This window comes from Capricornis sumatraensis, chromosome 3 (assembly GCF_032405125.1).
Source record: "Capricornis sumatraensis isolate serow.1 chromosome 3, serow.2, whole genome shotgun sequence".
In the NCBI taxonomy this organism is placed as follows: Eukaryota; Metazoa; Chordata; class Mammalia; order Artiodactyla; family Bovidae; genus Capricornis; species Capricornis sumatraensis.
The window spans coordinates 89,015,569-89,033,740 of record NC_091071.1 but is presented as its reverse complement, the minus strand read 5'-3'; the positions used below and the strand labels follow the sequence as shown (position 1 = coordinate 89,033,740).

The 18,172-nt window shown below is 39.0% G+C and overlaps 1 protein-coding gene across 1 annotated transcript in view; it reads right to left on the bottom strand.

Moving 5' to 3' along the window:
- Positions 1 to 18,172, bottom strand: part of NEB (nebulin) — a 211,255-nt gene that overhangs the window by 69,604 nt on the left and 123,479 nt on the right. Inside the window, exons 78-89 of the mRNA XM_068968129.1 lie at positions 16,512 to 16,616; positions 16,100 to 16,411; positions 15,320 to 15,424; positions 14,687 to 14,785; positions 5,359 to 5,460; positions 5,115 to 5,222; positions 4,321 to 4,632; positions 2,885 to 2,989; positions 2,671 to 2,775; positions 2,208 to 2,315; positions 599 to 706; positions 384 to 497 (exon numbers count right to left, since the gene is read on the bottom strand). Of these exons, the coding sequence (XP_068824230.1) occupies positions 384 to 497; positions 599 to 706; positions 2,208 to 2,315; positions 2,671 to 2,775; positions 2,885 to 2,989; positions 4,321 to 4,632; positions 5,115 to 5,222; positions 5,359 to 5,460; positions 14,687 to 14,785; positions 15,320 to 15,424; positions 16,100 to 16,411; positions 16,512 to 16,616 (1,683 nt within the window). The remainder of the gene's footprint in view (positions 1 to 383; positions 498 to 598; positions 707 to 2,207; positions 2,316 to 2,670; positions 2,776 to 2,884; positions 2,990 to 4,320; positions 4,633 to 5,114; positions 5,223 to 5,358; positions 5,461 to 14,686; positions 14,786 to 15,319; positions 15,425 to 16,099; positions 16,412 to 16,511; positions 16,617 to 18,172) is intronic.

Here is an 18,172-nt window from a genome sequence, read left to right as displayed (position 1 = left end):
CCAGAGTCTTATTTTCAATATAGATCAATACCTTTAGACTGGACCAAGGTTAAAAAAAATGATACTTTAATATATTCTACTTCTTCAAAAATTTCCCGTCTCTTTACTATAACACAAAGTAAAGAGGAACCAACCTTGTTTTCTCCTTTTTCCGAATACAAAGCCCTCACCATGTTCCGAGGAATAGTGGGGAAAGGGTGAAAACTGATAGCTGCCAAAGGGGTGCAAGGCTACGTGGCAGGGACGGGGGAAAGTCTCAAGACTGGCTCACTCCTCACTATCCCACCCCCAGCTGAGTTTGAAACCAAGGGCAGATTACAAATAGGCAGGAGAGTAGTACACTGAAGCGTGCTAATCCTCTTGTTAAAGTGAACTTTGCTTACCAAGCTCCTCATTTTTTGGAAGTCCAGACAGTGAACCACGTTGGGGAACTCACTGATTTCTTTTCCAGCCAGGTAGTGACCCTTCAGTTTCTCATACGTTTCTTTGTATTTCAGCTGTGAAGGAGGTACGGCATTGAGAATCACTAGGACTTTCCAACCAGCCCTTTGTGGCTAGAAAGACTCTCAAACTTATGAAAGGAAAAAGGCCTACTGACCTCACTGTTCACAAAGTCAGCATGCTTGGCTCCCACAATGGGGATATAGCGTTCGTCCAGGGTGTAGCCATAGGCCTTGGTTCCCTCCCAAGCCCTTTTATACAGTATCTAGAACAAAGAAATGCATATCAACAAAACTTTGCATTCAGCCTCTTCTAGATGCCACTTGAAAGAATATAGTAAAACCAACGTAAAGTATTTATGTTTAAAGGCAAGGCCTAAATCTTCATGTATAGCCAATAGTGTGCCTACTTAAGAATAGGATAGAGTCTTTGGACTAGTTGCAAATTAAACCTACTGACCCCAAGACATTTTATAATAGAGTTTAATTTTATTTACATTTCTAATAAAAGTGAAAACAAATTTGCACACAGGGAGAGAATCACCAAAGATTGCTTCCCATTCAGCATACACACACACACCCTTTAGCTAAGCTGAATTAAAATTTGGAGAGTAAGTCCTCCACTTGCTGGCTGGAGATATCTGGACATGATTACTAAAAAGGGACCACCCTTTCCTCTCTTCTTTCTGATGGTAGCTGCTTGGTTCTACATGTGCCCAGAAGTGATATAGCACTTGTTACATTATTGTCTTTAAAAAAAATTATTTATTTTTAATTGGAGGATAACTGCTTTACAATATTGTGTTGCTCTCTGCCATACATCAACATGAATCAGCCATAGGTATGCCTATGTCCCCTCCCATCTCCCTTTCCATCCAACCCCTCTAGGTTGTCACAGAGCACTGGGGTGAGTGAACTCAGTCACACAGCAAATTCCCACTGGCTCGCTGTTTTGCATGTGGTAATGCATATGTCTGCATGCTTCTCCTTCAATTCGTCCCACCCTCTCCTTCCCCTGCTGCATCCACAGGCCTGTTCTCTATGTCTGTGTCTCCATGGCTGCCCTGCAAGTAGGTTTATAAGTATCACCTTTCACAATTCCATATTATGCATTAATGTACAATATTTGTTTTTCTCTTTCTGACTTACTTCACCCTGTATAATAGGCTCTAGGTTCATCCACCTTCTTATTTGTACATCATCTCCCTCACTTGCAGATGCTCCTGAAAGTCTTATCTTATTGATCTTTAGCTCCTCAGTGTCTCCCTCAGTGCCTGGCACATCACAGGGCTTCAAACAATACTGCTGCTGCTGCTGCTGCAAAGTCACTTCAGTCGTGTTCGACTCTGTGTGACTCCATAGACAGCAGCCCATCAGGCTTCCCCGTCCCTGGGATTCTCCGGGCAAGAACACTGGAGTGGGTTGCCATTTCCTTCTCCAATGCATGAAAGTGAAAAGTCAAAGTGAAGTCACTCAGTCGTGCCTGACTCTTAGCGACCCCATGGACTGCAGCCTACCAGGCTTCTCCATCCATGGGATTTTCTAGGCAAGAGTACTGGAGTGAGGTGCCATTGCCTTCTCCGCAAACAATACTAGCTGAATAAATACTACTTGCTCTAAATAATACACTATGAAATAAGAATAAATACAACAAAATAATAGATCTCCTTATAAGTTCAGCTGTTCATAAAGTCAGCCAAGAGCATGCATACTAACAAAAGCTTAAGATTCAGAACTGAGTTGTACATCACTTAAAATAGAACTTACAGTACTATAGAGTTTTTCCATGTCTTTGGAGTGGGTGATATATGGTGTATCTGGAGAAAAGATATACTTGCCCTTTATTAATTTATTAAATGTTTCTTTATATTTTACCTGAGGAGAGAAAACAAAAGAGAACCTTTGATTATTCTAAATATATAAAGTTTCACAAGATCTACCTAGCAAAAAATAGTTACATTTAGAGATTAATCAATGGGTTAAATTTCACTATATAATTTATATTATAATTAACACAATGGAATGTTTGGGATAATAATTTAGATATTATCTAAAAGGGGCACAGTACATTTCCTACTAGTGACTTTCAAGACATTCTCCCCTGAAGATTTTCTTATAATTTACTCCCCATTTTCTTACAAACCATTATCTGGTGTTAAAGAAAGTCTGTTCAATGACAGACAGTTAAGCTCTCAGTTTATATACCTTATTATACACAAAGAATACTTACATCGCTTTGATTGACTGCGTTAATCTTGGCGAGAACAATCTCTGGAGGATCCACCACACTTGTAAAGTTAGGATAGTTGGCAAGAGCATCTTTCTTATATTTTATCTGCAAAGGAATAGAGACAATTGAGATAGGTGGTCCCCTACAGGGTACCTATCCCCACATGGTAGGTAAAGAGGCCAGGCTTTATATAGGAAAAAAAGGCTCTGCATACCTGATTCACCATTTCCTGGTTCCTGGTAACCCTCACATGGTCCACAGAATCCAGGGGCATCCAACCAATGCCTCGGAGCCACTCCAAGTCAGCTTTGTAGATATTCTGAGAGCAGAAAGGGAGACACAATGCGGGTGTATGTAACTCGGGCACACGATATCAGGCAGATTAGAAACAACTATCTCAGAAGGTTTTTAAGGCTTTCTCTCTAGTGGCTATGCCTCATTGATTCAAACGTGATTTCATCTGTACACCTGAGCAATATTTCTCATGGCTGTTAATATGAATGAGGAACTATGCAAGGTGATTTGAGAGATGAGTATAAAGTCTCTGAAGTGTAGAGAAAAGTTATCTCACAGTGGGAGGTGCTGCGAGAGCAAGGCCACTTAGATGCTGTGGGAGTTAAGGGTAGGGAACCGTTTTCACCTGTGAGCATAAGACAAGGTTTTGCCAACGAAGTTATAGTTTTAGATGGACTTGATATATATAGTTATATAGAAATCTGTGGGGTATTCAGACTAAACAAAGGAAGTCACACAAGTAAATGTTCGTGTCTTGTAGGGTTAGGGGCCACCCCTCCCTGTCTATCTTTATCCTCGCCCCCACTTCCTGGATTCTCTCAGGCCACCGCACACCACATAAAGAGGAGTTGCTAATCTGATTAAAGTTCCACAGAGGTTATCCTGCTGCAGCCACCAGTGAGATGGGATGTTCAAGTTTAGTACCTATGCTGCAGGCAGAATCTGACATCCTATTTTGTTAATAATGAGAAGACCCAGGTAGGCTTAGCTTCTCGGCACTCCTGAGCATCACACTGATGCATTGAGTTTCTGTTTTCCACAGACTACTGGTGGCAGGTAGAGATCTTGATTCAGGTGTCAGGGGGAGGTGACCTGAGATATATTCTTTATCCCAACTTTGCCAACTTCTGTATAAGGGCTTCTGGCCCTTCTGCAGCTCATCAGTACATTTTGTCCCTTTTGCTTTGATTCCTTGCGAGCAATTCCTTCGTGAAAGCCTTGAGGAAGGAGATGCTTGGCAAAGCAAGAAGGAGGCATTCCCAGGTCTTGACTACACTATCATGTAATATTATTGAAATCCCAAATCAATGTCAACTCCCGTCCAAGCCAATGATTATTTTAAGTCAGTTGACAATTTTCCATCCACATGTGAAGAACTGTTGATGATAGAGATGGTACAGAAACAATTTTTTAAAACTTGACTTTGAATGTTATTCAGAAATGCACAGTCAGTAAGCAAAGCCATCCATTACTGCTCCCAACCTTTCTCTACTTCATATCCAGCCTCAGTTCCCTTCTGAGAGCAAACTAAATATTTATGGTTATGAGTTTCAAAGACTGGAGGCTCCAAGTTAGTGCTTATGATTCTGAGTAGACCATATGCCTCTGGATAATTAAGAGACAAAAATCACTTACATCACTCTGTAGGTCATAGGCCTTCCTTGCCTGAATGACATCATTTTGGTCAGGGTGACATATCCATTGGTGCAGGTAAGTGCGGTAATCAATGTCACTGGCAAGGGCCTGTCCCTCCTTGGCTGCCAACACCGACACCATATCAGGAGGTATATGGATTTTGGCCTTTGTTTTATGATAGTTCTCTTTGTAAAGTCTGTCATTCTGAATCTGGCCTGCGTGCTCGAACCAAACCAGTTTAGGATCATCTCTCATCGTCGGGACACCCACATAATGACCCTTCTGCTTGACGTGTTCAGCTTTGTATTTCAGCTGGTGGGAAGAGGAACAGAGATTCCATCAATTTAGACACACACACAAGGCAGAGGGGGCTTGAAACATCAGGCAACCTCAGGCCCCCAGATATTTCTGTTACTCTCGCAAGAATAAATATGAAAAAAATTGAAATAGAGATGAAAGAAATTTCAATTTAAAATAGAAAAATATACACTTACTTTCTAATTCTGGCAATATCTTATTTGAAGGCTTAGAGATTTTAGGGAAGCAGAGAACAGAAGAAACAAATAAAGACCTCAAACAATAGTTTTTGAAGAAGCAGAGAAAAAAAATATGAAGAATGCCAAGAGCCCACAGGAAAAGGACAAGAAGGAAGCAGGTACTTTGGCCATCCCCAAGGCCGGCCAGGCCTGCCAGCCAGCAAGGAGCTCTCCATGATGCTATGTCTTAGGGTAACTGGGTCCCTGTAAGGGCAATGGCCAGCCTTTGCAGGGTGCACTCCTATCAGAATAACTTACCTCACTCTGAACATCACCAGAATGATGGGCATGAACAAACGGCACAGCATCTGGGGGCAAAATGTAACCGGTGGCTTTTTGTTTCTCCCAGCTTTCCTTGTAGAGATACTAAAAGACAGAGACATGACAAAGGGTTAAACCAAGGAGTCGGAATCGAGGGCTCAGTCTCCTACAGACATGTCCATCCTCACAGAAAGTCCTCCATCCTCACGGAAAGTGTCAGGCGTCCAGGCAAAATCCTTACCTGGTCCAGTATCCGGGCTGCCTCCTGGGCAGTGTGCAGCTGAGGTGTTTCTGTGAGAGTGTACTTTGATTTTGTGTCATTCCAATCTTTTCGGTACTTAATCTAGAAGTGAGAAGCAACTTGGTAAGTTCCTTGGTATTAAGAACACATAATGTTGTCCAAGCAACTGCTAGCATCAGTCGTCTCAATATTTACAACCTGTATCTCAGACAGTGATTGTACAATGAGTGTATAAGGAAGCAGAAAAGCTTTGGAAATGACATCTTCCAAACCCAGAAATTTTATTATTTAAAAAAAATTTTAACAGATCATCTTTATTTAAAAATTTAACTGAGCCATTTTAGAACAACAGTCATGTACTTACATCGTTCAGGATTTCACCACTATGTTTTGCTGTCACGTAATCAACTCTGTCATCCACAGGAGTAAAGTTGAGAGTTTCTATTTTTGTGCGATATTTTTTCTATGGGAAAGAAAATCTCTTTGAGAAAATCATTGTCTCTGGGACTGAGCAAGATACGCTGCATTTAAGGGTATGTCTGTACTAGAAGTATAGAATGTCATATTTCAATGGCATCTTTTTGGCAACATGGCTTTCTTCTTAGCATTTTATTTTTAAACAAATGGGTTGACATCTTATACCTTCCACAGGTTTTAAGGTAGCAGGTTTGCTTAGCTCCCAAAATCATGTAATATATCATTACGTGTACTCAGTGTGTATATATGTGTTTTTCAATTTTCAAATTTCTCTCACATGTATTGCCATTGAGGACAGAAGAAAATTTCCATTTATACAATTCCAAGCATCACTGAGTGGTCTTACGGGCATTCTTATGGGTGTGGTCCCACAATGTGACAGGGACAGTACAAGATTATTTTGGAAAGGACAGCAATTGAAATTGTAATTGTTGATAGGGAATGACTGCATGTTAGCTGGTGTATTTTTGTTTAGTCTCTTAGGAAATGTGCTGAATGTCAGGATAAGATCTTGGAATACCTCATTGAAGATGTCTCCCATATGCTTGGCATGATTGACAGAAACAGAATCAGCTGGCATCCACCCAATCCCACGTAACCATTCCAAGTCAGCCTTGTAAATAGCCTGTGAAAATAAGACCAGGAAGAAGTCAGTGAGCCCGGTCACATTTATTCTATTCATTGGTCTGATGGAGAAATGCAATTTAAGGATGACATACTCAAGCACCAGACAAGTAACTTAAGTAAATTAACAATGCAGCAGCATAATAAATTGGGGGCCATGTTTGCTATTTAAAGGGATTTAGCCTTAATTCAGCTCGAGGTCATGACTACCAATGGCTAGTTCATGTCTGGAGCTGCATCTTCTAATTTTTTTCCAACAAAATGGGAAATCCTAGATTTGTATACAAAATTCCCTGATTTTAAAACCTTTTAAAACTTAATTCAAAATTTAAAAACACTGTGTCAACTAAAACAGCATATCTATGCCTGTATCCTGTCCATGGACTGCCAATATTTTACTTACAATTTAAACCTCTGTTGCTGCTTAAGTTCTGTAGAAGTAATACTTTCAGAGTAGTTGTCTTTAACGTGATACAATTAAGATCTATATTCAACTACCACTTATCTCCTTATCTCTCATGGTACGGGTGATTTTGATACCACACTATAAATTCTAACCAAAACCAAATTCTTGACATGAAGACATGAAGTGATGACGCAAGATTTAATGATATAAACTTTCTGAGAGTCCTGGGAAAATGATGAAAGAGTTCACGCTAAAATGCAGCCCACTCACATCGCTTTGCAGATCGTAAGCTTTCCTGGCCTGAATCACGTCGTTCTGGTCAGGCATGCACGTCCATTGGTGCAGGTAATGGCGGTAATCAATGTCGCTGACCAGAGTCTGGGAATTTTTAGAATGCTCGATGGAGAGCATATCCGGGGGGCTCTGGAACTTAGACTTCCATTTGGCCCAGTGCATCCGGTATTCTCTTTCATTCTGAATCTTGCCAGCTATGAGGGCCCAGCGGATCTTGTTGTCATCCCTGGCTGTGCGGGTGCCCACGTAGTGTCCCTTCTGCTTCTCGTGATCAAGCTTGTATTTATACTGGAGATAGAAAAACACAGCAGATGGATCGCAGCACGAACTCGCTATGCACCAGGGGCGTCTGCATGGAAAACTGAGGTGTAAGCAAGGCCACACTCACGTCACTGGCGATCTCCCTGGAGGCCTTGGCAGCCTGGATGGGGATGGCGTCCAGCCGAACGTCACAGCTCATCTTCATCTCATCCCAGCCTTCACGGTAAAGTTTCTGAAGAGGAGGAAAAACAAGGTATTGTTCCCGGTTCAAACTCATCAGTGACTACAGGGGTTCAAGTGGAATTAATAACAAAGGGGTACAGTTTTGAAGTCCTAGAACCAGTTTACAAAAAGAGAATAGGTCAAAGAATCATTATGGACCAACGTACTGGAGAACAAAATCATGTCTGGAATCTAAAGATCTGGACTGACAAGGCTTTTTTTTTTTTAATTTGAATTATAATTTCAATATAGTTGTTTATGGTTGATGTAAAAGAGTTTAGGTGCTTCTTGTATTGATAGCACTGGGATCAGTTTAAGTTCAGACATTAATGGGCTATTATTGAATTTCTTCATAATTCTACTTAATTCATTTCAATTTTGTAACCTTCAGAATTATAAACTTTCTACATTCTGAAAAGCAAGAGGATTTTTCATTTGAAAAAGAAGAGTTTACATTTGAAAAACAACAGGGTTTTTCCCTCTCTACATGGCTTTTTTTTTTCAGAACTTCTAATACAATTGTTGATGCATATTGTTTGGGAGTGTTAGATCTTTTTACTGAAGCACTGATTGGAGGTAATGGGCCATTTTCTAAGTGTAGCGCTGTTGTGTTTGTAAAGAGAAGTCAATGAAAATAGTGGCTGATTTACAGATAACTTTCTAAAAATATGTTCACATTTAAGTGGATAACTTCTGTATTAACAACGTTAGAAATTGTAGTAATTTAAATGTATAATTCAGAAATCAAACCTATCACCATTGTTCAGAGCTTGAACAAGGAAGAAAGGAGATGTGAATTTCAATTAGTTTCATGGCCTTTGCATTTTGAAAAATGAGTGCTTAGATAGGATCTGTCCTTGTAAGTATGGATAAGTTTTATATGAATTTTCATTCAAGTTTTTGTATTAAGTTTGAGTGGGCCTATTTTAATGCTTGACTTGTTTTCATACAAAAGAAAGTGTTTTCCACATTTAAATGTATTATAATAGAGAATATTTAATGGAAATTTGTAATTATGTTATTTTAAATTTTTTGTATTTGTTTTATTACATATATTATTACACTATTTTTTCTTATGTGATACACTTTTTTTTATGTGGTCAGATATAATTTTTATTTGAGCTACTAAAAAAACTGGACTTAGGACTTAATTTCTTCACCTACTAACTGTGAGAATGTGGGCAAATTCTTTAATCTTTTTAAGTCTGAACTTTCTCATATGATTAAAAACAAAAGAACACTCACTGTCTTACCCATGTGATTGGTGTCAAGTTTAAACGAATCAATTTAACATGAATTTGTTTGGTTACCCATAATATTATATACAAATATTCTGAAAAAACTGCTTTCTAAATGCTGAAAATTACTTAAAATAGGGAATTTATCAAGACTACAGTACTGGCAACACTATGTATAAAGAAAGTAAATATTTTGTTTAGTATTCAAATACGATGTTTGATACCTTCCAAAACAGAAGCCATTCTCATTAGTATCTAAATTTAACAACTTTACTTTTGGCATAGTGTCAAATACTAGTCTTGCTTATATCATGATGCTAATGGTGTGTGCATGCGTGCTAAGTTGCTTCAGTTGTGTTCAACTCTGTGCGACCCTATGGACTGTAGCCCATCAGGCTCCTCTGTCCATGGGATTCTCCAGACAGGAACACTGAGTGGATTGCCATGCCTTCCTCCAGGGGATCTTCCTGACCCAGGAATCAAACCCGCATCCCTTTACGTCTTGGCAGAGAGGTTCTTAACCAATAATGCCACCTAGGAAGCCTGATATTAATGGTAGCGATCTGGTATTTCCAGCTGAGAAAGTTATCATGCAAAAGATAGCACATGAGACTTTCCAGAATTCTTTTTCCAAAGATGTCTATGGATTGGAAGGAAGAGGCTGATTCTATGCAGTGAAGAGCTGGCTGTCTCTCCATCCACTCACTTGGATGAGTGAGTGCACCATATACTGTACCATATACTGTACCAATTCTAGTCCAAAAGCAGCATCAAAATTTTGCTTTCTTCCCAGCCCTTGGAAAAACTTACCTCCTAAGAGGCTCATTACAATAAAGTTGGTGGTGCAGTATGGCACATGGTGAGGAATCTTTCCTTGGAAGACTCCTCTCACAAAGATTTATTATTTTTTGTAAGATAAAAGGTTCCGAGCGATCATGGACTGTGTTAAGAAAGACAGTATCCTTCTTCTAAGGTCATACTGTTCCACACAAAGAAAAATCTCTGTGATTCATGAAGGTACTACCTTTCTTGAACTTTCTTAAACTGTGAAGCTACCCATGTAACTGAATTCTTTCATTTTATCTAACAGAGTTGTAAGATGATCTCTCCCTTTCCCCTGGCATACAATGATTTATTCTGCAAAGGATGATAATTCTGCCTTTTTCTTTCTGATATTTTTCTCTTTACTCTTTTTCTTTTTTTATGGATTGCTGGCTTTTCATTGCTGTGCGGGCTCTTCTCTAGTTGAGGCGAACAGGGGCTACTCTGTTGCAGAGTAATCTGCTTTTCATGGCAGTTCCTTCTCTCGTGTGGCGCACAGACCCTAGGGCACACGGGCTTCAGTAGCTGCAGTTCCTGGGCTCAGTCGTTGTGGCACGTGGGCTTGGTTGCTCTGCAGCATGTGGGATCTTCCTGGACCAGGAATTAACCTGTCTCCTGCACTGGAAGGTGGATTTTTTACCATTGAGCCACCAGGGGAAGCCCTCTTATCCTTACTGTTAATTCATTATTTTGGCATAAATGAGAAGCTTATCACTAAGCTACTTTCAGCAAATGTTAAAAAATGGTAATGAGCCTCTTGATGAAAGTGAAAGAGGAGAGTGAAAAAGTTGGCTTAAAATTCAGCATTCAGAACACTAAGATCATGGCATCTGGTCCCATCACTTCACAGCAAATAGATGGGGAAACAGTGGAAACAGTGACAGACTTTATTTTGGGGGGCTCCAAAATCACTGCAGATGATGACTGTAGCCATGAAATAAAAAGACGCTTGCTCCTTGAAAGAAAAGTTATGACCAACCTAGACAGCATATTAAAAAGCAGAGACATTACTTTTCCAACAAAGGTCCATCTAGTCAAAGCTATGGTTTTTCCAGTAGTCATGTATGGATGTGAGAGTTGGAATATAAACAAAACTGAACTATAAAGAAAGCCAAAGAATTGACGCTTTTGAACTGTGGTGTTGGAAGAGATTCTTGAGAGTTCCTTGGACTGCAAGGAGATCCAGCCACTCTAAAGGAAATCAGTCCTCAATATTCATTGGAAGGACTGATGCTGAAGCTGAAACTCCAATACTTTGGCCACCTGATGTGAAGAACTGACTCATTGGAAAAGACCTTGATGCTGGGAAAGATTGAAGGTGGGAGAAGAAGGGGATGACAGAGGATAAGATGGCTGGATGGCATCACTGACTCAATGGACATGAGTGTGAGCAAACTCCAGGAATTGGTGATGGACAGGGAGGCCTGGCGTGCTGCAGTCCATGGGGGTTGCAAAGAGTCGGACACGACTGAGCTGAACTGAACTAGTGGGCATCCTTTGTTTACTCCTGACTTGAATGAGAAACTTACTTACTTGATGAGCCTTGTCTTTGAGTTGAAATTTATTCTTAGTTATGACAAGAAAACATTCATTTATTCTTATTATGCTAAGATTTTATTAAAAAAATAAGAATCGATATTTGATTTGGTCATACATCTTTTTAAATGTAATAAAATGAGCATACAATTTTTCTCTTTTGTTCTAGCATATTATCTGTTTTCTGAGTATGAAATATTTTTGGCATTCCTGAATGAATCTTAGTTACTTGTATCATATATTCACATACTATCAAATTTGATTTGTTAATATTTCATTTAAGATTTCCTCATTATTATTGGTCTAAAGTTTTCATCTGAGGCACTTGGACAAGTTTTGATAATGGTGAAGGCTTTCCTTCTTTCATTAGGCTCCACAGTTATTTATTCCTTGAAGTTTGGAAAGAATTGCCCTATAAAATCATCTGGGAGACCCCGACATCATACAGGAGTGAGGAGAGGTCTTTAATAACCCTCTTCACTTCTTATAATATGTTTTTATTCTTTTCCTGGAGTCAAGTTTAGTGGTTTATAATTTCATAAAAAGAATCCCCTATATATCTGGGTTTTAAAATCAATTTAAATACCATTGTGAAATGAATTCTAATTATTTTATGTTCATCTGAATCTGTCATTCACTCCCCTTTCTTGTTTGTGTCTCTTCATTCCTCTTTCATCATCTTTCTCCTTGTTCCCTTCTCTCATTTTTCATGTTGAGACCGCCTCACAGTAACTGGCCTTACCCAGTGATTCAGAACCAGGGATCTGCCTCTCTCCTCACTCCTGGGCAAGGGCCTCCTTACCCACACCATCTTCTCTTCCTTGGCTAGGAAGTGTTCCCTAGTGATAGCTTCCTACCAATTGGGCGACTTTCCAAACAAAAGGGGAGTCTGTTGCAGTACTTACATTGCTCACGTGAAGAGCATTGGTTCTAGCAAGTTTAATTTCTGGAGTATCTGGCATTATGTGGACTGAAGTTTTATCCTTGTCCCAAACTTCTCTGTACTTTGGCTGTAGAAAGAACCAATAACAAAATTACATCCCAGTTTGTAATTTTGCTAGTTGCAGTGTACCACTTTTGATTTTTCTGGTCCGAAATCTTTTCATATTAAAAATTTCCAGAATCCTTTTGCATAAATTACTCAAATTTGTTATGAAATCTGTATTACTACCTTTCATGTGTACTTTGAGTTTTTGTTTAAAATTAGTAAGCAGTAACAAAACAACCGTGTCAACATCACTAAAATCTTTGCTATCATCAGTATTATTATCTTACAAATGGATTACCAGATTAATTATTTAGCATTCCTTTCATAACATGAATTTTAATACAGAACAAAAATGTGACTCACAATGCTAATATTTTCAGCATTTGATTTAGCAAGGACAACTTCAGGTGTGTCAACAATACTTGTGTACTTGAGTTTCACCACAGGTGTCCGATAGACACTGTCTCGGAAGATATGCTGGGCATTCTTGACTCTCAGTACTTCCGGAGATCCTTCAGGCATCCAGCCGATGCCACGTAGCCACTCCAAGTCAGCCTTGTAGATGGCCTGGGAAAGGAAACAAAGTCAGGAGACGCAGGTTTTTGTTTTGTTTTTTAATCTGTGGTGAAGTAAGAAAGCAGTTTTTCATGTTACATTTTCTCTTCCAGAAACAAAAATTAAGCTGACCATGGGGCTAACAGAAAGAATTTTTCATATGCACAGCAGCACTTGTCCTGCTTGTCTTCTCTGGTGTGTGTGTGTGTGTGTGTGTGTGTGTGTGTGTGTGTGTGTGTGTGTGTGTGTGTGTGTGTGTGTGTGTGTTCATGCACATACACAAATTCTAGAAAGAGAATGATGCAGAAAATGCACAGTCAGTAAGCAAAGCCATCCATTACTGCTCCCAACCTTTCTCTACTTCATATCCAGCCTCAGTTCCCTTCTGAGAGCAAACTAAATATTTATGGTTATGAGTTTCAAAGACTGGAGGCTCCAAGTTAGTGCTTATGATTCTGAGTAAACCATATGCCTCTGGATAATTAAGAGACAAAAATCACTTACATCACTCTGTAGGTCATAGGCCTTCCTTGCCTGAATAACATCATTTTGGTCAGGGTGACATATCCATTGGTGCAGGTAAGTGCGGTAATCAATGTCACTGGCAAGGGCCTGTCCCTCCTTGGCTGCCAACACCGACACCATATCAGGAGGTATATGGATTTTGGCCTTTGTTTTATGATAGTTCTCTTTGTAAAGTCTGTCATTCTGAATCTGGCCTGCGTGCTCGAACCAAACCAGTTTAGGATCATCTCTCATCGTCGGGACACCCACATAATGACCCTTCTGCTTGACGTGTTCAGCTTTGTATTTCAGCTGGTGGGAAGAGGAACAGAGATTCCATCAATTTAGACACACACACAAGGCAGAGGGGGCTTGAAACATCAGGCAACCTCAGGCCCCCAGATATTTCTGTTACTCTCGCAAGAATAAATATGAAAAAAATTGAAATAGAGATGAAAGAAATTTCAATTTAAAATAGAAAAATATACACTTACTTTCTAATTCTGGCAATATCTTATTTGAAGGCTTAGAGATTTTAGAGAAGCAGAGAATAGAAGAAACAAATAAAGACCTCAAACAATAGTTTTTGAAGAAGCAGAGAAAAAAATATGAAGAATGCCAAGAGCCCACAGGAAAAGGACAAGAAGGAAGCAGGTACTTTGGCCATCCCCAAGGCCGGCCAGGCCTGCCAGCCAGCAAGGAGCTCTCCATGATGCTATGTCTTAGGGTAACTGGGTCCCTGTAAGGGCAATGGCCAGCCTTTGCAGGGTGCACTCCTATCAGAATAACTTACCTCACTCTGAACATCACCAGAATGATGGGCATGAACAAACGGCACAGCATCTGGGGGCAAAATGTAACCGGTGGCTTTTTGTTTCTCCCAGCTTTCCTTGTAGAGATACTAAAAGACAGAGACATGACAAAGGGTTAAACCAAGGAGTCGGAATCGAGGGCTCAGTCTCCTACAGACATGTCCATCCTCACAGAAAGTCCTCCATCCTCACGGAAAGTGTCAGGCGTCCAGGCAAAATCCTTACCTGGTCCAGTATCCGGGCTGCCTCCTGGGCAGCGTGCAGCTGAGGTGTTTCTGTGAGAGTGTACTTTGATTTTGTGTCATTCCAATCTTTTCGGTACTTAATCTAGAAATGAGAAGCAACTTGGTAAGTTCTTTGATATTAAGAACACATAATGTTGTCCAAGCAACTGCTAGCATCAGTCGTCTCAATATTTACAACCTGTATCTCAGACAGTGATTGTACAATGAGTGTATAAGGAAGCAGAAAAGCTTTGGAAATGACATCTTCCAAACCCAGAAATTTTATTATTTAAAAAAAATTTTAACAGATCATCTTTATTTAAAAATTTAACTGAGCCATTTTAGAACAACAGTCATGTACTTACATCGTTCAGGATTTCACCACTATGTTTTGCTGTCACGTAATCAACTCTGTCATCCACAGGAGTAAAGTTGAGAGTTTCTATTTTTGTGCGATATTTTTTCTATGGGAAAGAAAATCTCTTTGAGAAAATCATTGTCTCTGGGACTGAGCAAGATACGCTGCATTTAAGGGTATGTCTGTACTAGAAGTATAGAATGTCATATTTCAATGGCATCTTTTTGGCAACATGGCTTTCTTCTTAGCATTTTATTTTTAAACAAATGGGTTGATATCTTATACCTTCCACAGATTTTAAGGTAGCAGGTTTGCTTAGCTCCCAAAATCATGTAATATATCATTACGTGTACTCAGTGTGTATATATGTGTTTTTCAATTTTCAAATTTCTCTCACAGGTATTGCCATTGAGGACAGAAGAAAATTTCCATTTATACAATTCCAAGCATCACTGAGTGGTCTTACGGGCATTCTTATGGGTGTGGTCCCACAATGTGACAGGGACAGTACAAGATTATTTTGGAAAGGACAGCAATTGAAATTGTAATTGTTGATAGGGAATGACTGCATGTTAGCTGGTGTATTTTTGTTTAGTCTCTTAGGAAATGTGCTGAATGTCAGGATAAGATCTTGGAATACCTCATTGAAGATGTCTCCCATATGCTTGGCATGATTGACAGAAACAGAATCAGCTGGCATCCACCCAATCCCACGTAACCATTCCAAGTCAGCCTTGTAAATAGCCTGTGAAAATAAGACCAGGAAGAAGTCAGTGAGCCCGGTCACATTTATTCTATTCATTGGTCTGATGGAGAAATGCAATTTAAGGATGACATACTCAAGCACCAGACAAGTAACTTAAGTAAATTAACAATGCAGCAGCATAATAAATTGGGGGCCATGTTTGCTATTTAAAGGGGTTTAGCCTTAATTCAGCTCGAGGTCATGACTACCAATGGCTAGTTCATGTCTGGAGCTGCATCTTCTAATTTTTTTCCAACAAAATGGGAAATCCTAGATTTGTATACAAAATTCCCTGATTTTAAAACCTTTTAAAACTTAATTCAAAATTTAAAAACACTGTGTCAACTAAAACAGCATATCTATGCCTGTATCCTGTCCATGGACTGCCAATATTTTACTTACAATTTAAACCTCTGTTGCTGCTTAAGTTCTGTAGAAGTAATACTTTCAGAGTAGTTGTCTTTAACGTGATACAATTAAGATCTATATTCAACTACCACTTATCTCCTTATCTTTCATGGTACGGGTGATTTTGATACCACACTATAAATTCTAACCAAAACCAAATTCTTGACATGAAGACAGGAAGTGATGACGCAAGATTTAATGATATAAACTTTCTGAGAGTCCTGGGAAAATGATGAAAGAGTTCAGGCTAAAATGCAGCCCACTCACATCGCTTTGCAGATCGTAAGCTTTCCTGGCCTGAATCACGTCGTTCTGGTCAGGCATGCACGTCCATTGGTGCAGGTAATGGCGGTAATCAATGTCGCTGACCAGAGTCTGGGAATTTTTAGAATGCTCGATGGAGAGCATATCCGGGGGGCTCTGGAACTTAGACTTCCATTTGGCCCAGTGCATCCGGTATTCTCTTTCATTCTGAATCTTGCCAGCTATGAGGGCCCAGCGGATCTTGTTGTCATCCCTGGCTGTGCGGGTGCCCACGTAGTGTCCCTTCTGCTTCTCGTGATCAAGCTTGTATTTATACTGGAGATAGAAAAACACAGCAGATGGATCGCAGCACGAACTCGCTATGCACCTGGGGCGTTTGCATGGAAAACTGAGGTGTAAGCAAGGCCACACTCACGTCACTGGCGATCTCCCTGGAGGCCTTGGCAGCCTGGATGGGGATGGCGTCCAGCCGAACGTCACAGCTCATCTTCATCTCATCCCAGCCTTCACGGTAAAGTTTCTGAAGAGGAGGAAAAACAAGGTATTGTTCCCGGTTCAAACTCATCAGTGACTACAGGGGTTCAAGTGGAATTAATAACAAAGGGGTACAGTTTTGAAGTCCTAGAACCAGTTTACAAAAAGAGAATAGGTCAAAGAATCATTATGGACCAACGTACTGGAGAACAAAATCATGTCTGGAATCTAAAGATCTGGACTTGACAAGGCTTTTTTTTTTTTTTAATTTGAATTATAATTTCAATATAGTTGTTTATGGTTGATGTAAAAGAGTTTAGGTGCTTCTTGTATTGATAGCACTGGGATCAGTTTAAGTTCAGACATTAATGGGCTATTATTGAATTTCTTCATAATTCTACTTAATTCATTTCAATTTTGTAACCTTCAGAATTATAAACTTTCTACATTCTGAAAAGCAAGAGGATTTTTCATTTGAAAAAGAAGAGTTTACATTTGAAAAACAACAGGGTTTTTCCCTCTCTACACGGCTTTTTTTTTTCAGAACTTCTAATACAATTGTTGATGCATATTGTTTGGGAGTGTTAGATCTTTTTACTGAAGCACTGATTGGAGGTAATGGGCCATTTTCTAAGTGTAGCGCTGTTGTGTTTGTAAAGAGAAGTCAATGAAAATAGTGGCTGATTTACAGATAACTTTCTAAAAATATGTTCACATTTAAGTGGATAACTTCTGTATTAACAACGTTAGAAATTGTAGTAATTTAAATGTATAATTCAGAAATCAAACCTATCACCATTGTTCAGAGCTTGAACAAGGAAGAAAGGAGATGTGAATTTCAATTAGTTTCATGGCCTTTGCATTTTGAAAAATGAGTGCTTAGATAGGATCTGTCCTTGTAAGTATGGATAAGTTTTATATGAATTTTCATTCAAGATTTTGTATTAAGTTTGAGTGGGCCTATTTTAATGCTTGACTTGTTTTCATACAAAAGAAAGTGTTTTCCACATTTAAATGTATTATAATAGAGAATATTTAATGGAAATTTGTAATTATGTTATTTTAAATTTTTTGTATTTGTTTTATTATATATATTATTACACTATTTTTTCTTATGTGATACACTTTTTTTTTATGTGGTCAGATATAATTTTTATTTGAGCTACTAAAAAAACTGGACTTAGGACTTAATTTCTTCACCTACTAACTGTGAGAATGTGGGCAAATTCTTTAATCTTTTTAAGTCTGAACTTTCTCATATGATTAAAAACAAAAGAACACTCACTGTCTTACCCATGTGATTGGTGTCAAGTTTAAACGAATCAATTTAACATGAATTTGTTTGGTTACCCATAATATTATATACAAATATTCTGAAAAAACTGCTTTCTAAATGCTGAAAATTACTTAAAATAGGGAATTTATCAAGACTACAGTACTGGCAACACTATGTATAAAGAAAGTAAATATTTTGTTTAGTATTCAAATACGATGTTTGATACCTTCCAAAACAGAAGCCATTCTCATTAGTATCTAAATTTAACAACTTTACTTTTGGCATGGCGTCAAATACTAGTCTTGCTTATATCATGATGCTAATGG